The sequence below is a fragment of the Phodopus roborovskii genome, unplaced genomic scaffold (genome assembly GCF_943737965.1).
Source record: "Phodopus roborovskii unplaced genomic scaffold, PHOROB, whole genome shotgun sequence".
Taxonomy (NCBI): Eukaryota; Metazoa; Chordata; class Mammalia; order Rodentia; family Cricetidae; genus Phodopus; species Phodopus roborovskii.
In genome coordinates this window covers 529,783-557,015 of record NW_026125575.1, presented here as the reverse complement: position 1 = coordinate 557,015, position 27,233 = coordinate 529,783, and the positions used below count along the sequence as shown (strand labels likewise).

Below are 27,233 nucleotides of genomic sequence, written 5' to 3'. Positions count from 1 at the left end.
CACACACACACACACCCATGACATTCATTACAATAATTAAATTCCAACACTGAAAACAATGTATTCTTGGCTTTTCAATTGGAAATTATGTAATATGAAATAAAAGACTTATATTTAGGCTTTCATGTGTAAGGCATTTGAGTTGGATTTATCACATCAGAATCAGTGCAGTTGGTGTTGGTTTCTACTCAAATTGTTTTTACCTCTAAGAATTTTAAGGATTCACAGATGTGTAGAATAATGTGGTCACTGCTATTACGACTAGTAAAAGAAAATTGCTCCCAGGAGTGAAACTGTTTATACTACGTAGTTAAAGGGGATATGGTCAAAGAAAGAAAAACATGTAAGAAGGAAGGTAAATCATTGCTATAAACTTGAGTCTTGAAAGACTTTGTTTTTCAGCAGTTAGCTTCTTATTAGATTGCTACAAAACTTTTCTCGAGCAGAAATCAAGTGTGTATTATATGAACCAGTATATTATGTCTTTTGAACAATATCCAAGGGATAATTATAGAGGAAACTACAGAATTAGAAGCTTACAATAATTAAAGATACGTGGCTTGTGGGCACAATCACCCTACCCACAGCTTATAATGTTGCCATGAGGAAAAATTTATTCTAAACAAAGAGGAAGAAGTGTTCTCTTAGACCTTAAGGACTTTGAAAACTACTTCCCACCACAGGATGGAATTAAAAAAAAATTACATAATCTTAGCGCAAGAAGGAAGAAAGATTTGAAATTTTCTCACCCTTCTTGAGGCCATCACAAAGTGAAAGATTTTGGAATGCTTAGCTTTCATCAACTTTCCCATTCTTCCTATGGCTACATTCTATTTCATACTTTGGAAATGAGAAGATTTGAAATTAAAAACACTTTGTCACCAGTATAACTACAGATACTTCTCGAAACTGGTTATTTGACCAATTGTGACACAAAATGTATTACTGCTAATATTTAATAACTATTTAATACAATATATATTTATGTTAACTTGAAAATTTGAGAGAATAGTCAATTGAGTTAAAAAAGAAGTTTGAGATGAGACAACAAGGTTACTTTAAAGTTGAAACAAGACTCTTGTAGTTAGTAGTAAATTCTTTTTGTAGTGTTTTGATTTTTTTTCATGTGAAAATACACCAAAGAATTTATCTTAAACAAGAAAAAACACAGCGCCACCTACTTCATCATTGCTTGTCACATTTCCACATCCAATTGCACCTGGCTTTCTGGCCCCATCTGGACAGATTGCAGTGATGTTAAAATAGACACCATGTACCTGGTTTTCCACCTGCACTTTTACTTCTGAAATGAGTTTCTGCAGAGACATTGGTTTTTAATTACATAGTGCAGAAGTTTCTAGTATAAGCAACAAAACAAACTAGTGCATAATGTCATTCTAGATTTAATATTTAACTTAATCAAAGCTTATCTCTGAAAAAAGTAATAAATGGTGTTTTCTCGTAACAACCCAATTATATTTAAAACATGTAAGAAATACTGAATGATCAGCTGTGTTTAAATGGCTTGATTTTCCACATGTCTATGACAACACATTTTAATCACTTACAGAAATATCTCTCTTATCCAATATTGAAATGATAATTTTTAAAAAATTATTCTGCTGGTATTTAATGATGAAATTTAAAGAAACATCCTCATAACAAGTGAATTTTGACAATTTACATGGTTTTGACAAAAAAATTTCAGATTCTTTTGATTATCATGAAAAGTGTTTTACAATAGTTTTGTGGGGGTGGCATTGTAGCTCATAGGCTCATTCAGTAAATATCTACTGCATGATTCATGTATTGGGTGCACATAACTTTCTTCCATTACAATCTTTACTTTACAGTAAAGGATACAGCTACTTTAAATATACCCTTTAGATATATATACATTCGGTCGCATAAATATGAGGTTGGTACAGAATCCTGCATTTATTCTTATAAACAAAAATTACAGAAATGTGGAATATGCCACTGTGCAAAGAGAATGGGTTGTAGTATCACGTGGATGAAAAAAAAACTTCCAGTGGCTTCTAATTCTTTAGTTAAGTAATTTTTACTTCTTCAACAGTATCTTAATAAGGAGATAGAAACCCATTGATGAGTAATTGACCATGGAATTCTGATAACATGTTCTCTAAAGAAGATGCTTTCTTCAAGTTCATGAATATTATTTGTGTAGACAAGACTACTTCAAACACACATATGCACAATTTTCTCTATACAAGAACTCATATACTGGAATTCCAATAATTCTGGAAAACTAAGAGAAACTTTCAATGGTGTAAAATAACATATTGATTGCCAGGTCAGGACATGACTCCCATAGTAGCTTGCTCAGCATGCCATGCTTGCTGTTCCTGTAAGATCTCAAACCATTTGGGTCAATGTCTTTGAAGTATTGGATGAAGACAATTTTCTACAATATTTTCCATTCTTGTGCTTTGTAAATCAAGGTTCTGATGAAAAGGTAAACTTCATCATTCCTGTCTAAAAGGTGTTAGGATAGAAGCTATTTCATATGTAAGAGATGTTGGGAGAGACACTATTTTTTTCTGATGTATATTTCAATGAATTGTGGATTGTTTCTGTTGGACTCTGAAAACATAAAATTCTAAAAGAATTTTGAAAACATACACACATAAAAGATAGACTCATAAGGAGATTAGCTTAGTGAAAATTTTCTTTGAGCCACTAATATTTCTTTTATTTCAAGGTTATACAGAACCACGGTGGGCTAAGGTAGTCATATACCTGCACAAGACAAAGAATGTAAGGTCAAACAGTGCTGTATGTGTTTACTATTTGATTTGAGACAATGTCTCACTCCTAACTTCCTATCTCATTTTTCCTAAGTCTGATACAAAGGTTTAAGAAAGCAAGGTATGGTGGTATGTTCTTATAATCTTGGGACTCAAGAGAAAGCTAATGCAGCAGGATTAGTAGTCCAAGGCTGTACTGGGCTTGCCCAACAAAGAAACAGAAAAAAAAAAAACAATTTACTTATTTTGGGATAATATAATGGAGGTATACTTTAGTAATTGAAAGGACTAATTGCATAAACTGCTGTTTCATTTGGATGATGTTTTGCATTGCTTTTTTCTTGATACAAAATTCCATGGACTTAACAGTTTTTAAAAATGTGTGTGAATGTTTTGCCTTCATGTATGTAAGTGTGCAGTGGTGACAGAGGACAGAAAGGGGCAATGATGGATCTCCTGGAATATAGTTAGAGATTGTTGTGAGCTGTGGCTGAGAACTGAGAAGCAGCAAGTGTTCTTAACCACTAAGCCATTTCTTCAGCCCTAGATTCTTACATGTTTTAAATGATAGTGAGAGATGTATTTCAGGATATATGTATTCATTTCATTCTATGCAGTTTTAAGACATTGAAAGAAATCCTCTGGCGGGGGGTGAGGGTGGGGGAGGTACTTAGGAAGATTTATTTTCTTTAAAGAAGAATATGTTTAACCAGTTTCTTTATTTTTCTGCCCTGTGTCTGCCTCCCACCTCCCTGCTTTGAACCCAAGTTGCAAGCAGGTGCTGCCTGAAGACAATTAACAAAGCAGCCTGAGGTTTTCCACAGCTCTCTCAACACTCTGATTCTACATGTCAGTCAAGCAGGCAGCCAGAAAATCTGGAGAAGTGAGACTTTATAACTGGCCCATAAATCCATGGAAGAATAAAGCATAGTTTTTGACACCCTGTTAAAAAATCAAAGAAAGATAAACAGGCCATATCACACAGCTGGGAGCAGCTGAGGCATAGTGTAAGTAACATCTGGAATGTCATCCTGATGCCTCTACTGATTGGCTGTGTGAACTATGGTTAATTTCCTTACTTCTTTGTTCCTATGAATATACAAATGGAACTGGTGCCTGATAGGTCAGGTGTGCGGATTAAGTAAAGTTATATATAGAAATTGACAGATATGAAAAGAAAAGTCAGTATTAGCACATTTTAGTAGAGATTTTTTAATGCAGGATTGATCTAGTTTGAGAGACCAGATATTCCCTTAAAACTTCATGCATCTATTCTTTACTGGACTGATGGATGACAACATACAACCAATGATCCAAGAGGACAACTGGGAAAGGAAACTTTGGCCTGTTTTGATAAGAATGGTAATTGACTGACTGAACAACACTACAACCAAGGATCATGGAGACCCTTACAACGCCTTCTTAGTAATCTCTATATCCTAGAGAGACCATTTACCACTGAACATTGTTCTTTAAATAACAGCATAGTGGTTTTTGTTTTGTTTTGTTATTGGATTTATGAATTTAGGAAACTATCCAAATTTTTGTGACAAGCTGGTGACTCACTGAATTTCCAATTTGGAAGGAAACTTGGATGGCTGAACTAATCTTGGTCAAGTAAGGAACAGAGAACAGAACTGACTTCCAGGCATCAAACATTATTGCTGGTTTGTGGTCCATTCAGGGATAACCCCAGCTCTAAATTCCCAGTTTTACATATTTTCTGTTACTTCTTGCAAGATGCGGCGGTATTGCTTTGTACCTTGCTATAAAGATGGTAGTAAAAGTTGACTTGGAGAAAATTGTATAGGCTGTACATACTTACCTTGTAGGCTTCTACTACTAAATTGTTGAGATTTGTAGCTTTGGATTCTATCTCACCAGCAATGGCACCAGGCAATAGGGGTAGAAGGTCCTGTAAAAACATGTGAGTCACAGGTGCATAATATGAAAGTAGCTTGGAAACAGTGAACAACCAAGACATTAAAAATTTTGGTGCTCTCTGGAAGGCAAGCCATTATATAAATGAAAATAATGACAAAAACCTCAAGCAAGCTAAGAGAGTTTCCAATTGAGAGAACCTAGAAGCACCAGTGTGTGTGGTCTTGTGTGTAAATGAGTATGTGTGTGTACCATGAATTATATGACCTCAAATCTAATTAAAGTTATCTTAGCATTTCCTAAACCATTTTTAACTTGAGAATAGTTATGGGGGCAAATGAGTTGATAAAGTTCTATGGAGAATAAAAATGCACATTTACAAATTTTTCAGAATGGACCTACACTCTGCAAATACTTTAATATTTATAATTGGCATTCCCAATTCTCCTTTAGTTACAAAAACTCTGTTCCCTTGTGACACAGGTAAATGTTTAATATAAATACTATTCTGTGGAGTGATAGTTTGGGACATGCTGGGCCAGGTGGAAGGTTATAGTTAGTGTGAGCTTCATGGAGCTGATGAGTAAGATTCTGTGTGTCTCTTGAGAGAACTTTAGAATGAGCAGTGACTTCAAGGTCTGAGAGGAAGCCCATCTAACTAGAGTAAAGAGTGATAGGTGCATCAAATTTAACGTTCCTTAGTCATTTTTCTTCTTATAATCATCACCAAGTTCTTATGTGTGTTAGCCAGATTTTGTCAGGATGTATTCATTATCTCAAGTCATAGGGAAATGTATCACTGATTGACTTTAAATTTTCTGTATTGAACTCTCACTGAACACGATCATAAATTGTTTTTGAGATCATTTCAATCCTTAAGGAACAATTTCACAAAGCACCATAAACATGACACAATGCCTAGCTACTGTGAGGAGGGACACCCAGCAAAGATTTCACTCTAGGGAATATTGTCATGGATTATTTATCTAAGAACATGACTTAAAAGTTTGCTTAGAGGATAAGTGATAGCTAAGCAAGTAATGAGGGAGAATGGCTTTTTTGGGGGTGGGAGCAGAGTAGGAACCAGGCCATCTGGGAAAAGTACAGCCTGATGAGTGTATGTACACAAACAAGTAGAAGCATTGGTGTAATGGCAAGTACAAAGCAGGAAACAGTCTAAGGAATGAGGCTGGAGAGATGGACAGAGGCCTCGTGATTTCCTGTGTCCTATGAGATAGCTCACAGTGCCATTTTTAACCCAGATATAAACATGACTTAAAAAATGACACCTGTCAGAGTAGCTGACAATAGTGGTACTTGGAACTCTGAGCAGAGCTTGTCAGGCTTGGATAGCCCAGTGATTCTTACTTTGTACACAATTCAGTTAATAATAAACCCGACTTGGTATTTTATCAGTCAATGGAAGATTTACAAAGGGAGGGAGAAATGATGGTGTCAATAACACACAAAGAAACAATAAGCAGTAGAGAAGCAGGAGGGAAAAGAGAGAAAATGTTGCATACAATTTAAAGGTCAGCTGTTAACCTTAAAGGTTAATAGCCCAGGATCTGAGTCATTAGAAAACCAGGCAAACTTTTAACCTCTCTAAATGTTTGCTCATTGTGTTCCTTGTAAGTAAGAGGACTGGAAGAATCACTATTTCTACACTCAGCATCTTAAAGTTGGTATGTACTCAGCAAACAGAAGCTGTTTGTGCTATTATCCCAGTGGTTTGCACCGTTTAGTTTGGGTCAGAACTAACTCAAGTGAATGTCAATTTGCTATTATGTTAAAAGAATATTCCATGTTGTGTGTATATATACACTTGGTAAATCAAGGAATTGAAATTTCATCATAAATTTCAAACAGAATTAATAATACACTTAAAGTAGCATTTTCACATGATAACACTGTCATCAGGTATGAGGCAAACAGTAGCTTTGTGGAAGATGAAATTGAGGTTTCTGCACTTTTTTTAAGTCAGAAAATGTGACTGCTCAAAGGGTTTTAAATAAATAATTAAAGGCAAAGAAGATGGTCCACTGCAAGAAGTTTAGAATAGAGTTGAGGGAAGTAGCAAAAATCATAAAATAGATGAAGCCTGACTGGAGAGCATAATTGTGGTATGATGGAATCATGGAAGGAAGTAGCAGAGTATCTTGGAAGAGACACTCTGAGAAGACTGTGAAAGAAAGCAGTACTACAGGCACAGCACACTTCTCTGCTGGGAGCTACAGGGCACCTCCAGACTGGTTTTGCTGCATAATGTTTTCTTTGCTTGTGAGACTCATATATACCAAAGGGTTCTGGGAAACACAGAGATATTTTTTATGTACAAGGTATTGGCTGGCTTATCCATTTCCACGGCTTCTGCTGGTCCTTTGCTTCATAATCTAGCCCAAAGCTAGGTGTGGTGGTGCTGTTGAAAAATCAGTACATCTACAATATAATTCGTACACACAAGGCTTCTAGAAATCATGGAAGAAGGGCCACAAAGATTGTAAGGAAGGAGGACCAAGATGTCTGCTTCAGATGTCTTCTAGACATGGCTGTGAAGCTTCGCCTCAACAGTATGGCTGCTTCAACAAGACCTGCATAATGATTATACCAGTCAACATACCAACATGTATGGAAACATTTTCATATGGATCCACCCTTAGATGAAAAGCTACCAATAATCACTATTTCTACACTCAGCATCTTAAAGTTGGTAGGTACTCAGCAAACAGAAGCTGTTTGTGCTATTATCCCAGTGGTTTGCACTATTTAGTTTGGGTCAGAAGTAACTCAAGTGAATGTCAATTTGCTATTATGTTAAAAAGTTTTAGCCTATTTTAAAGACATGGCCATGAACAGTGGTATAAGCAGAACTTCAGACATGAAAAGGCCGTCTTGAAGTATGAAATACTTCTCTTGTGATGTAAATTTCCCATTACTGTTATATTCAGTACCAGCTTTTCATACATCTTTCAATGCCCACATATCATGGTCCTAGAGTGTCACAGACTTAGACAGAATTTTCACCTAAATGCTAACATAAGATACTATAAAGTTTACCTTGAGACACTTTTAAGTTTACATAGTTTATCAGAATTCTAGAATGCCCATCCCTGCTTCTGAAAACTGCCTCACTTCAACTACCAATCCAAGCATTTTAACATTAATGTTTCAGGCATGAACCTACCTTGTACCAATGAAACTGCTTTCCTTGAACTGCAAAAATGACATTTATGTTGTTGTCTATTAATTTTTCAGAAAGTTGGCCCAGTGATGGATGTTCCTGTAATGGGCAATCAAACAAAGAAGATAGTGAAGTTCAGCAGCTCAGCCTCACTCATCTCCAGACTTTCAGTATGAAGAAAGCATGCAACTTAGACACTAACAGTGAGTTTACTCATTTATGACAGTCAAGGAACATTTAAACTCTTTGCAAATGCCACACCAATGGCAGTGAAATCAGGGTGTCTTGCAAGCAGAGCTCCATCGAAGTCTACAGCTTAGAAAATTAAAGAGGATCAAATTCACACAATAAAGGGAGGATCACAGCCTTGTTATGTTAATGGTGACATAACTGAAAGGTATCATAATACTGAGACGTAGAGACACACAGTGATAGTGCATTCTGAGGTGAAACTCAGCAGATTTTGAAGCATAAAACTATATATATATATATATATATATATAGTTTTATATATATATATATATATAGTGTGTGTGTGTGTATATATATATATATGTGTGTGTGTTTATATGTATACACATATACATATATGCACACATTTGTGTATGCATGCAAACATTTGATTTGACTTGTGACATAGCATATATAAACTCTTTAGATGTAGATGCCCCTGTGGCTTTCACTTGGATAACAGAAGCTCTCAGCTCTATCCTCTAACATGTTCATGAAATCCACCTTTGGCAGTCTCTGGTTAATTAGAGAGATGACAATAGTGCATTAAATTAGAAAGATATATTCAGTAGGTATTCAGAACTAATAGCACTCCAGTATTTCTATTTGAACGTCTTAGGCAGAGAAAAGATTACTGACCTTTTATTATTACACTTTTTTTTGGTTGTATGTACTGTGAGCCATTTTACTTTGCTAAATAAAATGAAAAAAGCTAAATGTAGCTTTTTTTTTTTTTTTTTTTTTTTTTGTGCGTGGTCGTTGTTAGAAAGCTAGCTAGGTATGAGTTAGAAAAGAAAATACAGTTTAGTTCAAGGATGATAATGCAGTTCTAGAGCACAAAAGATCCCAGGTCCTGGCTTCAATCTCAGCAATGCTCTTCTACCTCCTGACGGACAGCTTCAGAAGTTGCTATTGTTTCCTTCCATAAATGCTCATCTAGGAATTAATTGATTGTTTCAAACAACAGGTTCATAATTAGACATCCCCAGAGGGATGATGTAAGATTCCACTTGCTGTGGCCTCTTGCTATTCATTGGTGCCTAAATGTAGGAGCAAAAGTGTTGTATGACTGAGCCTATCTAGCTTCATGGAGATCAAGGTCAAGTTTTTCTGCAGTTCACCAGGTGTCTTAGGGCTTTTATTGCTGTGAAGAGACAACATGACTACAGCAACTCTTATAAAGGAAAAACGTTCAATTGATGGCATGCAGGCAGACATTGTGCTGGGGAAGTGGCTGAGTGTCCTACATCTTGACTTGCAGATAACAGGAAATGGACTGTCTTATTGGGCGTAGCTTGAGCATATATGAGGCCTCAAAGTACACCTCCACAGTGACACACTTCCTCCAACAAGACTACATCTACTCCAACAAGGCCACACCTGCTAATAGTGCCACTCCTTTGGTGGGCCATTCTTTCAAACCACCATACCAGGTTACACCAGGTTAAAGTCCCCAATGCTAACCTAACTTAGTTAACATATCTGTAATATGAGAACTATGTGAATTTACTAATAAACCTGCACTAACTAGCCTTACTTTTGGATGATGTTCTGTGGCCTTCACTTTAAATTTATGCATATGGACAGATACAGCCTCGCTTGTTAAAATTCTACTAGGGCAGCAGGTGTGCTTGCTGTTATGCTTAGCATACACGAGGCCCTGGGTTCAACCTGTAGGAGACATCATAGTAAAAGTCTGTCTGCATTTGTTTCTATTAGTTGCATGTAGATGTGATATAAAACCAATTCATGAAAAGGCCCAAAAAGTGTTAACACACGGGTTTGCATAAGAAAAAATTCTGCCCAGAGCAATTCTTAGGAATGTAATTTTAAAGTAATAGAAAAAAAAAATCTTCCCTAAGTATAAATTCTTCCAGCCAAATTCCTATTCCTGTTCCTAATAAAGTACATGACCTTAAAATAGATTTGTGGCAGTTTGTGTAAAACCAGTTAAGCTACAGGGATTAAGTAAAAAAGGCAAATATAGATACATTGGTAATATTATTTTAATGGCAACAGTTACTTTTAAAATATTTTTTGACAAAAATTAGTAACAGCTTGCCAAGAAGCACTCACTCTTCTTACTTTTAAAAAACATTTCATTTAAAATGAAAAAAAAAAAAACCCATGTGTTTTTAACCAGCTTGTACTTAATCCACACAGTCAGTCTTTAAAGAACAGTCGACAATAAGAGCAGGCTTAGGAGTCTTTTAAGTTTCTTGTCCACAAACAGGAAGTCATGTTAGCCAAAATCATACAAAATCCAAGTCTAGAACATTCATTCTAGCTGGTCAGAAGCACATTGAAAAGCTTCATCAGACATCTAAGTTTAAAAGAACATATTTTGCCCCTAGAAAGAAATCTGTTTTAAAAAGAAAAATCTCAAGTACCTTAAGGCAGATTTTTTTTAGATTATAAATGTCTAACACATGTTTAAACAAACCACTGTTGACAAGTGGCTATGGATTAATGGCTGTTCCTGAAGCCTCCTCACCTCTCCTCCATGAAGCACATTATCTCTTAAGCATTTTATCTTATAAGCCCTTTTTTTTTTTTTTTTTTTTTTTTTGTGCTAGCAGGAGAATGAACTCCCTCCCAGCCAGCTGCCCAGTCCTGGTCATGTCATGACTCCTCAAATCTAACACATATTTTCTCCTCCCCCCAACTAACCCATTATATTGCTTCTCTAAACTCTGAAAATAATTAATGGAGATAAGGTACATTTCAGAGGCAAAAGGGAGAAGGGAAGGAGCATGCCAGGAGCACAGCTAAGTGATTAAGCTTGTGGGGAGTGACTTATAAATGTCAGGAGAGAAGAATGCTTTCAGTCAAAGAGAGTACTGTTTGGAAAGGACAAACACAGTTGAATTACAGTAATATGCATTGCCCAGGAACAAAGAGAGTGCTAAAGAGTCTCTTATTTTAAGTAAAATTAATTGAAAAGGTTATGGTAAGTTAGAGTTTGTAGTACCGTAGCACTGAGAACTGTAATAAGATATTGAAACCTTCCGTTTTTAGTGAGTTTATGTCTTAATGGAATGAAACAGACTAAGTGGGAATAGTGTGACAGTGAAAATTTGTTTGGAGATCAAAACTTGAAAGACACATTGTCTGTCTACTTCTTTCTCAACAGCCTGACTTTTAAGAACATGGTAGATCCTGGTAATGACATAGGGCAAGTTGGGCAGCAGTAGGCCTGCCAACATTTGGAGCTGAATATCAGATTCTTTCGAGAGTGTCTGTACAGGGTAACTTATGCAACACAGGATGTGAAACATAGTATTTGAGTACCCACTAAATGGTAGCACCCCTCTCTCCTGCCATGATAGCTAAAATGTCTTTGGCATAGAAATGTCCTCTTCAAAGTGAAATATCCCAAAGAGAATCAAGAACAGGAGCTCTGGATAGAGCAGTGGTATTGGAGCTACATCTCCCAGCTCTGCAACTTCCAACTTTGCCCTTCATATGAATCTTAAATGTCTTTCAGTAGCCCAAATGGTGGAAGCCTGGTCCACACAACGTGAGTCTAGGGGTGACAGTGGAACCTTTGTCTGGTGGGGTTTTATTAGAAGTATGCAGGTCACTGGGACATGCCCTGGGAGGAGACTCTGGGCCCCTGGCTTCTTAAGCAGTTTTGCCACCACAGTCTAAATGTGATGGGGACAAACGTTCATGGGTCACGACCTCCCAAATTGTAATTAAAAAATAAACCCTATCTCTCTATAAGCTGACCTTCTCAGGTAGATGTTCTAGAGAGGGGGTGTTGATCAGCACACTGTGTGACCAGGACACAGTTTTAAGCTATCTGAGGTCCTATTTCCAAATGATTAAGTCATATAGAAATACCAGTTAAATTTCTGAGAATTAGAGAGGTAACCTCTCACATAAATGGACTACTAAATAAAAAGTCTTTGCTCCAGGATTCTGTAATTACTAAGCCCATACCAATAGTGAAAAGTGGTCCAGGTCTTGATGTCCCACTGACTGACACCGACCACAGGCTCTGCCATGGAGTAGAGTGGGATTATATTCAGCTACTGACGACTAACCTTACTTCATCCCTACCTCTAGGCTATGAGGTTGTACTTCCAGTAAGTAAAAGGAAATCCACCAAAGGACTACTTCGTAAAAGACCATTTCAAATAAAAGACCGCTGCCAATGACCACTGTAGGCATGCTCTTACATGTGCTTTGTTGGATCTGCCTCACTCATTAACCTGTTCCCCTGGCTCCTGGGGTGTTTGAATTTGTTTCCTGTGACCCAAATGGTGTCAACTATAATCATGAAACTCTACGTGGTGAAGAAGGGCAAAGATAACAGTCTGTAAGCTTTTAAAAAAGAATGGGAATGGATGTTTTCTGCTTAAATGTTTTAACACAAACATTTAACTTAAGCAAGATAGTTTGTCCCATAAAGTTGTAAATGAAAGTTAAATGTTCATGAGCTTAGTTTTTAGACGTTAGTTGAATTCCTTCTCAGAGGTTCTATGGAAACAGAGGCTCCTGTGACCTTGGGGTAGGTGATTTCTGCATGTAGCATTTGCTTCCAATTACTTGTAAGTTCAGTTAGGTATTGTTGGTAAATATCATTACCTGGCTACTTTTCTGAGAACACATAGAGCATCAAATTGGGTTTCATAAAATAACTGAAGAAATATTCTCAGCATACTTGCAATTTAAAGGAAATAATAGTCAGCTGCTATCAAGTGTTTTGTTAGTTAAAAAAAAAACACAAGATACAACAATATTTGTTAAAACTGCGTACAGGCTTCCAACTTTCTAGAAGCATTTAAGAGTGCTAAAGCATAAGTATATTTATTAATGCATCCAGGACACATGATGAAAAGTGAAAAGATGCTTAACTCTTTCTAACATTGAAGATTCCATTTCTTAATCAAAAGTGGCAAAATAATTAACAAATCTTTACTAAAATATTACAAGTCTTTGCTTAAATGGAATTGTCTGATGTCAACATTAGATATAATTCCCTTCGTGACTTGGAAATTGCTAAAGAAACTCTATTTTAGTAAAAAGAAAAAAAAAGAAATAAGTGCAATAATTCATAAAATCTTGTTAATTCATGTAGCTAAGTTATGAATTAAAATAATCTAGTATGATCTTAGCCTTGCTTTCTTCATTGGCAGTTATAGAAAAAGTACTTTCATGGCCAATGGAAAGCTTCACAGACATCATCTTAGGAGGGAAGTAAATGTTAAGTAAAACTGTGAGCGGAAGAACAAGAGTGTTGAATATCTTTCTCCGAAAGGAAGCGAAAGTCTGCAGTAATACTGAATCGCTTTTAGCACTTGTACACTAGTATCTACGATACTTCACTTGTACACTAGTATCCAAGATACTTCACATAGTCAGCAACTGCTCTATCCCACTGGGGATCTAGGGAGAGAAGCAACAAATGAACCAGTGGTAAGCTGTTCTGCAGAGGCATGTGAAAGAAAAGTGAAGGATCACGGACTAATAAAATCCGTGAGGGGCATGGAACAAGTCTGAACAGGAGACACTAGTAAGCCTATTTGCATTTGTGTATTCAGGACTGAGAGTTTGAACTGCCCATTGGCCAGGTTCACTCAATGCCTCTATACATGTCTCCTTTGTCTCCTTTCATTTTAGTGGAAGATCTTTGTATAATTCTTGGCCTTTGCTAAGGGTAGGATGAATGGGAAGGCTCTGAATGAGGTTGACTAATTTGATGAAGCTGGGTGGAGAAACAGAATAGACTTCTAGGTTTTAAGTATTATATCTTTTCCATCACCAACAATTTCATGTGAACCCCTATCTTTTTGGATAGAATGCCATACTTTAAGTTGATATTGTTGCTGGGCAGACTTATGCACTGAGAGACTACTCATGTTTTATTATGGCATTTGGTGTAATGGAAAAAACACTAGAAAATAGATTTATTTAATAGTGTACTATCAATGCCAACAGCCTAGAAAGAAGTTATCTTAAAACTTCTTTTATAATTCAGATAAAACCAAAGTCTCTAGTTTTATTCTTCTGTAGGTAAAGGCTACAGTGTAAACATTTAGAACTGAAAACACACCAGGGAAACCATTTCAGTATTTCTTTACTTTTTGGTTGAGACACTTTGACAAAATGATTACGAATACAGATAGAAATGCAGTGGGTCCCAGATCTAAAGTTCATTAGTTTAGTAGCTTCCAGTCTTCATACAGATTTAATTTAGCTTTTCTAACCTTTAGTATTTTTGCTAGTAAAAGGATGATAATGGCAACTACTGTACAGAGTTGTTGTAATGACAAATTCCATACAATATGCAAAGTGTTTGCAAAGATACTTTCAGCCAATGGATTCTCATTGTGATTAGCGTGGAGCTACACTGATCTTGAAATTGTTGTAACTCAATAAATAAATAAATAAATAAATAAATAAATAAATAAGTCTGATCCCTGTGATTTAGACACACAAGAGACATTTAATCATTCATCTCCCTTTAAATACAAAGACCAAAGTCTTGGGCCATGAAGCCTTGTATCATTACTGGCACTGATTTCTGGCGATGAGGCTAGGAAACAGTGATTTCTTGCTTAACTGAAACATATTTAGGATTCCATCATAGTAACAATTAAGGAATGGAGAGTGTTTAAAATGGGGTCAAGGTAGCCTGAGACACGCCAGGCTTCAGCGTCCTTCATTGCACATTTTACATGTAGCCATATAAACAGAGAGTCACTACAGTGCACTAGTTTCTTTTATTTCTGGAGATTGTTGCTAGCAAGAAGAAGAGGATCCTTTAAAATACAGACCTGGTATAACAGGAATAAAGGTGTTCTTTAAGTTATTATCAAAGTGAACTTCTCTTTGATTGGCCCAATAAATCACAGGAATGACATGTGCAAAAGTCATTCCTCTAAATAGATGGAATAATGGCCAGAAACACAAAAGAAGCACATGATATGTTGCTTGTTTTCCTCACATTACAACAACTCAAATTGGTTTAAATTTTTACAAAACTTATGAACAAAAATTATAACTTATCAACAGAAATTTTTATATATAAGATTTTAAATATAACCTAGATCTAATATTGTGACATTTTATTTTCACCCAAAGGCTCATCCCTGGATGAGCCACAGCATCCTTCAAAATATACTGATGAAGAGATGATGTCAGTAACTTGGCAAAACTTCAAAAGAATAACAGGACTTGGGAATCGTACCATTGTCATTTCTCCTTTAAAAAGCTTCTCTCTGTCTCAAAATAGAGTAGCTCCTCTTGTATCCTCTTTCATTGCCAAGGAACACATTAGACCTCTATCCTAGATTAAATGAGGCTAAGTAGAAAGAAAGCCAGATAAGAAATGAGTAACTAGAAGTGAAATGTAGCTACATAGGAGAGAATTAGCAAAGAGAAAGATGCCCCTGGAGTTACTCCAAAGCCTTAATTTTAAATATGCCAATGATTGGATTTATTTATTACAGTTTATTATTTCATTTTATTATTTGAAACAGTCTGATGTGCCCAGGTTGGCCTTGAACTTGCTATATAGCTGAGGATTATATTGAATTTCTGATTCCCTTGTCTCCATTTCCAGAATGCTGGAATTTCAAGCAGGTACCACCATGCCTAGTTTATGTGGTACTGTACAATGGGGCTTGTGAACAGAGAAATTTGCCAGCTTTGTTCAAAACATTTGCAAGTAAATGTCGGTAAACATCACGCTCAAATGATACTTTGTTGTTTATTTTTTTTAAAAAATATACATAATTAGCTAATGATAGGGAAGATGTAGTGATAAAAGGTATTTAAATACAGATTCAAATCTTATGCTAACCTCGGGAGCAATTCAGACAGGCTTCATCTAACAAGTAGCTCTACACAAAAAATGTATGGCAGAGGGAGAATGAGTGATCTGGGTACACAAAGCTTGCTTTGTTTTATGCTTTTCTTCATGTTCTCTATTTAGCTTATTTAGTACTATATTCTGAAGATTCCTTAGACAAATTCCATTTTTTCTTATCATTTCTTATTCTGTTTATATGTACCAACCTCATAGAAGTAGTGTACAAAACAAAGACATGTTTTCCTTTCTTTTCAAGATCTGAATCACATGAAAATAAGATCTTGTATCACTTTATTTAAAAAATTCTATCATTCATAGTAGCTTGTCTAAGAGTCAGCTACTAGAAAATGTCAATATCTTTTAGCTATCAACTTTCTTGAGCAGCAACCATACTGTACTGCTCCATAGTGGCCCATCTTGATTCTGCATATTGCCTTTTCGGTTATATCCTGGGACAAGAATTACTGAATTGACAATTTAAACTTTATTTTAGCTCAAGGAGTCATCATAGCTAGGAAGGAGCTGTTGCTACATTACCATGGTTGTAGATTTGACGTAGACATTGTTTTTCAGATGGCAGTTTCCGTCATTTGGCACCACTATGCCTGCCAATTTGCTATCAAGAGCAAGATGTGATGTCTGGTCTGTCATCACCAGCAGCAATCTTTTAGCTTCTTTTCGCCATCCAATATGACTCTTAAAATAAACATGTAATTAGACCTTGTACAATGACATGGATCTCACTGTGGTCTTTGCCTCAAGTAAACGATATATTCCAGTTGACAAACATTAAATCAGGCTTGAATGATGTGCTGTCTCTAAAATAGCATGGCCATGTATTTGTTTATCCTTTACTCCCTCACTGGAGGAAGAATAAGGCAGATAACATGATGGGAATGAGACAACAGGCTCTTTCTGACTTTTTCTTGCATCCCCTTTGTTAAACCTCGTCTAACCCTTTCCCAGCTTGGGCCCATATCCCAGCATATACAAAAATAGTGATGAGAAATGAGATTCTTTTTTTTTTTCTTTTAAAATGTATTCTTCTATGCTCTTTCCATGAACCAACCAGAACATACCAGGATATAAAAGTCTTACACCCTCTGCTACATCTGAGAACCCAAACACACAGCATGCACAATTTCTTACCTCACAGACAGCAGCCTGGAGCATGGCATCAAAGCCTCCTTCAGGAGTGTCTATGTTTCCAGAGATCTTTTGTCTGTGGACTGCTTTTTCAAATTCAGTGATGTTTTCTGTCAGAGACAGCACATGGATGTATCCGTGGGGAGGCATACAGTCTAAATTGTAGTCACTGTGTGGAAGAAAGGAGTGCAAAATCTAATTTTCTATGCTTCCTTAAATTTTTCAAAGTGCCATTAATAGTCAAATTATGTAGTTGCTATAAGAAAGAGGGGATTTTTTTTGGGGGGGGAGGGTTAGGAAATTTTTTACAACATAAAAATCTGTAATATTAGAGAGTTTAATGTTGGTGAAGTTTGTCTGTGAGGAGAAAATAGAAATGTAAGGTTGATGGTCAAAAATGAAGAAGATTCCATGTGTTTCATGAATACTGGAGAATGAAACACTTTGATATGCTAATGAACAATGAATTTTTAATAGGAACATAACAATTTGTAGTAATTTCCTATTACAATTAGCCCTGGAGCTGACGAGAAACACATCCAGGAAGATAGTTTGTGAATTCAGCTCAAATAACATTTTACTTTTATTTTTTCTAATTTTGAAAATGATACTTGATATGGAATTATTAGTGAACAGTAACATGTATGAAAACTACTTCAGATAGCGCTCTTGTGTCTCAGTAAGAGATTCATTTCATAGGTGGACTCTCCTATGATTTTTCAAGGTGGGAGTAATGTAACCCAAGCACCCAGAAAGCACCCAGGATCAGTGTGAGCTCAGAAAACCACAGGGAATGATAAATAGCAATGAAGAGAAGACTTCACAAAGTCTTGTAAAATATAAACCAATCCCACTTTGTTCAATTAATAGTAACTATTTCTGCAAGTTAGAATGTGCAGAGTGAAATGACTTGAGCAGTTTATGGAAGTAGAATATATCTTTATAAAGAAAATGATTTATGGAACAAGAGATTTACTAAGACATTTCTCTGAAAATTCAACAGGTAACACTATATGAAAACTTGCATGCTTGAAGGCAAATGCTATTTAGAATCAAATTTTTACTTTTTGATCCTCAGTCTTTGAGGCATTTAGGTACATAATTAACAACATAAATATATACCATCACAATAAAGTAAGGTATCAGTGTAGCATTGAGGTGATACTCTAAAATGTGACAAACCTAAATTCAATAAATTTCTAGAGGTATTTATATTCATGTGAGCCTCATTGTTGGAAATTCATACAGGGTTACTAGTAATAGGTAAGGGGTTTTTTGTATTATAAAAAATAAACAAACATTATTTGAAGGAATGTGACTTAAAATCCAAGCTACAGGCAAACATTTCCATAGAGGAACAAGGATCCTCCTCAAATATTTTTAACTTTTATTTTATAAAACAATGTTTTGAAACATGGTAAGTCTATAAGAACAAACAACATGAGATTTTTTATAAGAGAGATTCTTTTAGTAACTATCCACATGAAACATTAGCTACCTGCACTGATTGTGGATCCTTTCTGGGTGGATGCTAATGTAAGGTGAAACAGTTTTATCCACGTATGAGCCAAAACCAAGACGGAAGTCACGGGAGAAAAATGCCATTTTTTTAGATAAATCATTTCCAATGTAATTCAATTTTTCTATATTATTGTGCATTGATGCCGACACATCAACCAGGTAGTAAAGATCCACAGGATATTTCTTCAGAGGACGGATTTTTAACATAAAATTAGCTTCAGCTCCTAATTCAAAGAAAGAAAAACATCATATAGTCTTCATTTACACATCTTAGAGGTCAATAAGTAAGTGACATTTTCAATTGCATTTGGCATGCTCATGTATATGTGTAAGCACACTTGTCACAATGTATGTGTTGAGGTCATGTGACAACTTGTAGGAACCAGAAACAGTACTGAGCCTCTTGCCTGTGGATCTCTGAGATTGAACTTGGGATGGCAAGCCCCTGTAGTCACTGAGCCATCTTACTTTTCTTGTCACTAAGATCCGATCCTGGATAGAGGCAACTTAAGCAAAAAAGTATTGTTTGGGCTCACAGATCAGAGGGTGTTCATTCACTTCCAGTTTCCTGCTTGAGTTGGAAGCCCCGTGAATGCAATGCTCTGAGTTCTGCATCCCAGAAGTTTGGAATGAAAAGTGGGGCAAGCATGACCCAGCCCCACCCATTCTCTACTCCTCTTTATGAGCTCGTCTGCTCTGTTCACCTTTTGGCTCTGTACTGAAAAGTACCAGTAGAGAATCATTCTGTAATTAAAGTGAAGAATTAAATGGAGGAGAATATCAGAAAATAGTATGCAGGGCCAGATAAAAAAGAAAAAGAGCATAGTTCATGTACAAGGGCTTGACACATGGGTCAGCATTTAAGGAATATATAAATTATATAGCTGATTTTTTTTTTGACTGTTGACTTGGGCATATTGCTAAAGGCTTTAGGCATTAGACACATGGTATTTCTAACTTGGTGAATAATTGCAGTTTATGGTGACTCTTTCTGACACTGAATGACTGTTTTTATAGGTGGTGCTAGATGTAGCAGTTATTCAGCAGATTGTGCATAGAACTCAGCAAAGGTGCAGGGTGCTGACCTCAGTGAAAGGCACAGTTTGTGCAGCATCTGCAAACTAAGCTACTGGGGGGGGACTAAGCTACTGAAGGCACTCCAGACAAATGCCAGCCACACACACAGGAGACCTGTGCTGACAATTATTCCCAGCCTAGCCAGCAAAATCTCCTTTCACAGAGGAGAGGTGATGAGAAAGCCCTGGAGGTTACTGTGTCAGGATCCTGGGTTACCTAGATCCTGGCCTTAGCACAGGTACCTGGGTCAGTCTTCAACATGGGCTAAGACCTCCACTGGACAAGTTGTCATTTTAAAATAAATATTTCTGTATTTGGACCTTTTAGTCATTGTACAAGAGAACAGTAATTGCTGCTTTTACATTTCAAGATCCAGTAATGTTTTGCCAGTTCAGGGTAGCTAGCCCCAAATCACACTTTGCTTTTTAAGATGGGATCAAATTTGATTATCATGCCTTGCTTGCCTGTGAGTTTGAGGCAATTTGCATGGTGTGCTCTCAAGATGCCTTTGGATCAGACAATTATATATGTGGGATAAAGAGTTAGCTATGTGTTTTGTAATATTCCATAGGTAAAGGCATTAGAGATACGGTCTCATGGCTATGTAAATACTGTGTCCCCCTGTAAACCTCTATTTAGTTTATATTAGAGTGTAGTCAACACAGGCCAATAACCAGAAGACACTAAAAAGGGTTTGGTTAAGCTGACTCAGAGAGAAATATGTACAGATACATGGCTTTAGACCTGGTTGCTAACACAAGCAGCAGTGTCTTGATGTTAGAGGAATTTTTTGAGATGGGATAGTCTGAGATAGATGTACTACATTCATATACTCCATACAGCTGGTATACATTAGCTGATCAAACCATTCTTTAATTAAATGTTGCTGATGTCACTCTTAAGTCCATTAATCATACTCAGCCCAGACTATGTCCTTTGTGCATTTATAAGTGATTCTATAATGTGATTACAGGAAAACTTTAGAATATACAAATAATAAAATTCTAAAATGTCCCATTTTAATTAAAGAGTGGCCACAGCCTAGTTTGGTGTACTCAGTCTTGCCTTGCTTCCCAGGGTTGTCACAGGAACTGCAAAAGTAACAGCAGAACTGTGCTGATGGAGCATAGAACTTGGGAATGAAGTGGCAACACCAGGATCATAAAGCATTTGTTGGTTCTATACAATGGTTTGAAACTAAAAGATGGACAGTAGTGGGTAAGGAAGAGAAGTGAGAGCTCATCACTCTTGACCTTTCCTCCTACAAGAATAGACTATTGGACTCAGTAGTTAAGGGCATTAGCTACTTTTCCAGAGGACCCAGATTTGATTTCCAGAACTTACATGCTACTCAAAACCATCTGTAACTCCAGTCCCAGGAATTCTAAAGCCCTCTTCTGGCATCTGAGGGTGCTGTGCACAAGTGGTGCACAAACATATATGTGGGCAAAATACCCATAAACATAAAAATAATGGAATTAAAGAGAATAACCTCATGCATTTCTATTAGTCATAAAATATGATTTGCAAGTTAATTATTTTCAGAAAAATATTACTTTTTCAGGGTTAGGGTAGTTTGCACGAGAATGGCCCCCATGGTCTCATATGTTTGAGTACTTGAATGACTACTCAGTAGAACTGTTTGGGAAGAATTAAAAGGTGTGGCCCTTTAATACGTCACTGAGGGTGGGCTTTGTAGTTGACCATAGTCATTCTGGTCTCTCTGCCTTGAGTGTTAAGGAAAAGAACAATGCCTGATTATGTTGTTGGCATCTTTCTTTACCAATCTCACAGACAGGAAATCTTGGGCAATGAGAAGTGAGTTTCTAACTGTGCTGCCTCAGTTTCATTCAAGTCCCTGCTGCTGTGGCACATATTCTTCCTTGTCTTCACCAGCTTCTCTTTGTGGAGTGCAGGTGAGTGTGAAGAGCAGTCTGGGGTGTGGGTTTATATGAGTAAGCCTTAAAATATTGTCAAATTCTCATGGATGGAGGTCCCCCTTTTTTGTGTGTGATTTAAACCACATTTTCTAACTAATTTTAGATCACATCCCCCATATTAAACTGTCTAACCACAACATAGCTGATAGTCAAGGTCAACTATGTGGAAAATGGTTATAAATGACCACAATCGGGGCTGACCATAACATTTCCTCCTTGGTATTTTTTCTTTATGAATCTCTCCCTTCACCTCTTATCTTATCTCCTCGTCTACCAGCTTTTCCTTTTTTTGTCGTTTCAGACAGGATGCCACCATGTAGCTCAGGTTGGCCTCAAACTGTATTCTTTCCCACTCTCCCCTTCTTTTCTCAGCATTTGCTGCATTTTTCCTTCTTACTTCACCATCCTTTGCTGCGCTGCTTTCCCATAGTCACTATACCATGGACTCTGTCTTTTTAAAACTCAAAGTTAAAAAAAAATAAAATAAAACTCAAGGTTATATTTGACACTGTCTACTTAAGGTGCTCAAGTAGCTAAAGGTGGTGATTAAAGCACCTCATCATCTTGATTCCATCTTCATATTAAGCCTAACAAGACAATACTGCTTGTAAGTCCTGAGTACTCTGCAAACACACACTTTCATGCTATGTTTATGTTCCTTTTGCCTGTGGTAAGCTAACCTCCCTTTCTTCATGTAATTACTGCTTTAAGACACTCTTCAGTAAGCTACTCCCCTTGGATCAGGCTGAGCCTCCCTGCCTGGTTTCCCTAGCAACTGGATCATACCATCATTTTAATGTTTACTATATAATTATGAAGTACCAGACATAGTATCTCTATCTTCTTTCAATTTCTAAAAGCTACTGTGAGATAGCTTTACACAGAATACCTAGTTCCATATTTGGCACACAGTAAATACATATATGTTAATAATTATTGCCATTATTTCTACTGGAGTCTAAGTAACCTTAGGATAAGGACTGCTTTTCTTCTCTGAAACCTCTGGTATTGACTTATAATTTCAGAAGACCTAAATCATTAATGTAGCTACAAAAGGAGAAAACTGTAATTATTGATGTATATGAATTGAACACATAAGCAGAAAGGTGTAATTTATATGTTCTTCCATCAAATATTTTCTAAAGAGTAGGGCATTTAAAGGATATAGCTGCATTTATTAGCAATAAATAATATATAAAATAGGATAACCTGCTGAAAATTAGTATTTAATTATAAAAATAGGGTCCTTACATCTGTTCACCTATGTTCATAGCATTATTTGTAATAGCCAGAACCTGGAAGCAACCTAAATGTCCCTAAACTGAAGAGTGGATGGAGAAAATGTGGTACATTTACATAATGGAGTACTACTCATTGGGGAAAAAAAAATCAATGGAATCTTGAAATTCACTGGCAAATGGATGGACTAGAAGAAACCATCCTGGGGGAGGTAATTAAGTCACAAAAGACAAACATAGTATGTACTCACTCATATATGACTTTTAGACATAGATCAAAGGCTTACCAGCCTACAACCCACACCAGAAATCTAGGAAACAAGCAGGACCCGCAGAGAGACATACATGGTACCCTGGAGAAGGGGAAAGGGACAACATCTCCCAAGCAAATTGTGAGCATGGGGTTAGGGGAGGGAGAAGAGGAGGGCAGAGGTGGGCATGATGGAGCAGGAAGATTGAGTAAGGCAAAGAGAGCAAGAAAAGAGATACCATAATACAGGGAGCCATTATAGGTTTAAAGAAAAATCTGGCACTAGGAAAATGTTCAGAGATCTAAAAGGATGACCCTAAATAACAATCTAAACAATAGTGAAGAGGCTACTTTAATGCCCTTTATATGCCATCCTAGAGCCTTCACCCAGTAGCTGATGGAAGCAGAAGCAGAGACCCACAGCTAAACACTGAGCCAAGGTCTTAGAATCCAGTTGTCGAGAGGGAGGAGTGATGAGCAAAGGGGTCAAGACCAGGCTACAGAAACCCACAGAGACAGCTGACCTGAACAAGGGGGAGCTCATGGACCCTAGTCTGATAGTTGGGAAACCAGCATAGGACCAATCCAGATCCCCTGAATGTGGGTGTTAGTTAGGAGAACTGGGCAGTCTATGGGGCCTCTGGTAGTGGATCAATATTTATCCCTAGTATATGAATGGACTTTGGGAACCCATTCCACATAGATGGATATTCTCTCAGCCAAGACACATGGGGGAGGGCCTGGGCCCTGCTCCAAATGATATGACAGACTTTGAAGACTCCCCATGGAAGTTCACACCCTCGGGAGCAACAAGGGAATGGGATGGGGGTTGGTGGGGGCAACAGGGGAGGATATTGGGACCCCTGTCTCTTTCTCATTGTCCCTGAGATAAACAGGACTCATCTTCCTGCCATGATGAAGTGTCTCACATGCCCTAAAACAATGGGGCCATATTCTCAGGTATTTTGTCTCAGCAACAGAAAACAAATTTGCCTAGCAAATTCACTTTTAGCAGCATATTCTAAAGAAATGTGCTGCGTTGTGTAGAGAAACTATATTTGAATTTAATTGAGATTATCTCACCTTTGCTAAATGTCTTTAACAGTGTTTATGGAGACTTGTAATTGTCACAAAAACATCTTCTTATTTGGGAACATCATACTCTTTTATCTGGACACAGTGGTTCTTAGCAAATGTAGTCTGCTTTGATTTGCTACAGTTTTTATTAAGGCTTTGACAGGTTATACTGACTCAACCAAGTAGCTTGCAGGCCTACTGTAAATCTTTCTAAGAGTTTATATGACGCAGGTATAATGTGTTCCTTGAAAGTTTGAATGAATGCAAAGTACTTCTTACCATGTGTTAGTGAATATTATTCAACTAGCAATTTTTTTGTCTTCATTTCTTAGATTTACTAAATTTATTATTGTATTTACATTTTATTTTAATTCTATATTTCATTAATTTTATTCATTTAAATTTATTTCCTTTTTATTTTATGATTGCTTTTTTTGCTATTCTTTTATTTAGATGCTCAGTCCATTATTATTCATTTTTTTTCAAAATAAAAGCAAACCTTTCAATTTTTAGAACAATTCATGCTATAACCTATATATTTGAATGTCTTTTGTTACTGTTACTATTTGTTTATGACTAGAATTTTTATTATATCTTTTGACTTAATTTAAAATTTTATGGCACTGTGCTTAAAGATAATGGGGACATAATTTTTTTTTTTTTTACTTTTTGTAACTGGGTTCTCTGTGGTTGATTTCTTAATATAGTATACGGACTTTAAAAATAACAATTTACTTACCAAGTATTATAGGCTGAATAGAGTTTGGAGACAGGACCTTGTGTTATAGTTAGGTTTAGATGAGATCATGGTGGGTGGCACTTCATAACAGGATTAATGGTCCTCTGAGACACTGGAGATTTTCACTTCACACCATTCCCATTCCTTCCCCCCTCAACTCTGCCATGGGAGGACTCATCAGGAAGTAGACACCTGTAAGCCTGGAGAACCTTCACTGGACACCAAATCTGCCAATACCTCATTCTTGAGCATACCTGACCTTTGAATTCTGTAACTGTGAGAAAAGACAATTCTGCCATTTATGTCACCAAATGTAAGGCATTGTGTGGTGGCAGCTAAACAGACTGAAGCATCAAATTTACTAATTAAGCTCAGCAGTTTTGTTTTATAATCCCCTTATGTCCTCTGAAGATATTGAAAGGGAGGGTTTTAAGCTCTCCTATGATGAAGAACTTGTTGAAGTTGAGTGCAGAGTGGTGATGAGGGAATCTGTAGGATTTGAAGAGAGGCTTGAGGTAAAGACCATGATAACAAAGTACCTTAAAATTCATGTGTGCTCTGGGAGTTAACTCAGACACAGGAGTCAGAAGGCCAAGATGTAATGGAGGGTCATGTATGTTACTATTTAATGTTAACACAGACAACACACAAACAAACCCACTCCATAAAGTCTCTGGAGGCCCAGGGAATATGTGGATGAGAATGCTGGCAAGTCATGGACACTGATAAAATATGGAGACTGTGAATTATAGAAGTAGTTTAGGAGAGATTAGAAAACCTGAGATCAGATCATGAACCTGCTGTAAAACCAGGTCGAGAAAAAAGTCATTAGAGGTGGTGGGCAATTATAACTTTAGAAGGCTGTGTGGAAGCAAGATGTGTAATTACTGGAATATTAAGGGCAGATTTTAGTGAATATACTGGATTGGGTAAACATTGCCTTTTATTTCAATAGTAGGTGGTAAAGCCATGCTCTTTACCAACTGAATTAGAATTCCTGTACTGGCTATGCATCCCTTTCCTGCTTGCCCTCATATACTTCCATATCAATCTGTATCATTATTTTTTACAGTGGAGAACTAAGTTTTAACTGGAAGCTAGGAACATGTCCAGGGAAAGAAATAGACTTTGTTTTTATGGTAACTAATTAGTCTGGAAAAAATAGTTTGAGTTGGATGAGAAGTGTAGCAAGAATTTTATTATTATTATTTTATTACTATTATTATTTTAAAAACTAATGACAAGACATGACCACCTACGGCGAACTAATGAAGAGTTGAAAACAATTTAATATTATTTTAAACCAGTCTTCTAGCTCTGTGGCACATATCTGTGTACTTTGACATCTTGTATATAGTTCATACATTGGAATTCTATGTCCCTGGGGGAATGGATGTTTTCCAGAGCTACAACACGTGTCAGACTATGGAGCACACTGCTACAGAAGGGAAGATAACAGAGAAATGCATTAGGGAAAGTACACACTAATCTCAAATACCATCACAAAGCTGTTTAAGTTAATTATGGTAATAATGAATGGTAGTTTTGTCTTTAAAAGTTCATTGCAAAGACTAAGTACTTAAGTAATTTGTATTTTCCACTAATGAATGAATGAATCAAAGCATATATAAGTACATATGGAGAATTTACTCTATTCTAGCACTCTGCAAAATGGAGAAAGAAAACAAAAAAAAAATGTATGCCCCTTTTTTGGGGCTTAGCAGGTATCAGCACTTGCTACCAGCTTGACAGCAGTCATGCGATCATCAGAACAGACATGACTGAAAGAGAGAATTGATTTTTGCAAGTTGTTCTCTGACCTCTATGTGCACTGAGGCATGTGCGCTCCTCTTCACCCTCTACCAACTCAATAACTAACTGTAAGAAAAAGTTCTCTTCCCCCAGAGTTTCATTGAATTCAGAGCACAATTACATCACAGTGTGACTGCCCTGTGTGATCAGAACAGTTATAGTAGGCTGTAGTGAGGTTTATAGAGTGGCCTAGGCCACCCAGCTTAGCTATGGACTTGACAGGGACTAGATTTGGTTCTTTGATCTGATCTCAGTAAGATGTCAATTACAGTACTGCCTGCTGCATCAGATCAACTGTGAGCAAGTCACGATGAGCTCTCATCACAAATTAATGTCCTTCACAGATTTCTTTGAAAATCACCAAACCTGGATGCAGCTGGATCGAGACTTCTCCTGGTGTCACTTGGGTATTGATTTCATTCTCATTTGGTGTGACTATGCGCACTGACAGGTATTCTACCGAGTCAGCTGGACAGCCTTTGTTTATCAGATTGGAAATGGTATCACAACGTTCACTTCTTGATCCACCTGAAACAAAATCCTGTTTAAA

General features: G+C 36.8%; 1 protein-coding gene across 1 annotated transcript in view; it reads right to left on the bottom strand.

The window, feature by feature from the left end:
• Window positions 1-27,233, bottom strand: part of Itgb8 (integrin subunit beta 8) — a 77,627-nt gene that overhangs the window by 8,698 nt on the left and 41,696 nt on the right. The window contains exons 3-9 of the mRNA XM_051177820.1: window positions 27,050-27,224; window positions 18,528-18,774; window positions 17,033-17,198; window positions 16,421-16,579; window positions 7,834-7,929; window positions 4,594-4,683; window positions 1,182-1,316 (exon numbers count right to left, since the gene is read on the bottom strand). Coding sequence (XP_051033777.1) covers window positions 1,182-1,316; window positions 4,594-4,683; window positions 7,834-7,929; window positions 16,421-16,579; window positions 17,033-17,198; window positions 18,528-18,774; window positions 27,050-27,224 — 1,068 coding nt within the window. The remainder of the gene's footprint in view (window positions 1-1,181; window positions 1,317-4,593; window positions 4,684-7,833; window positions 7,930-16,420; window positions 16,580-17,032; window positions 17,199-18,527; window positions 18,775-27,049; window positions 27,225-27,233) is intronic.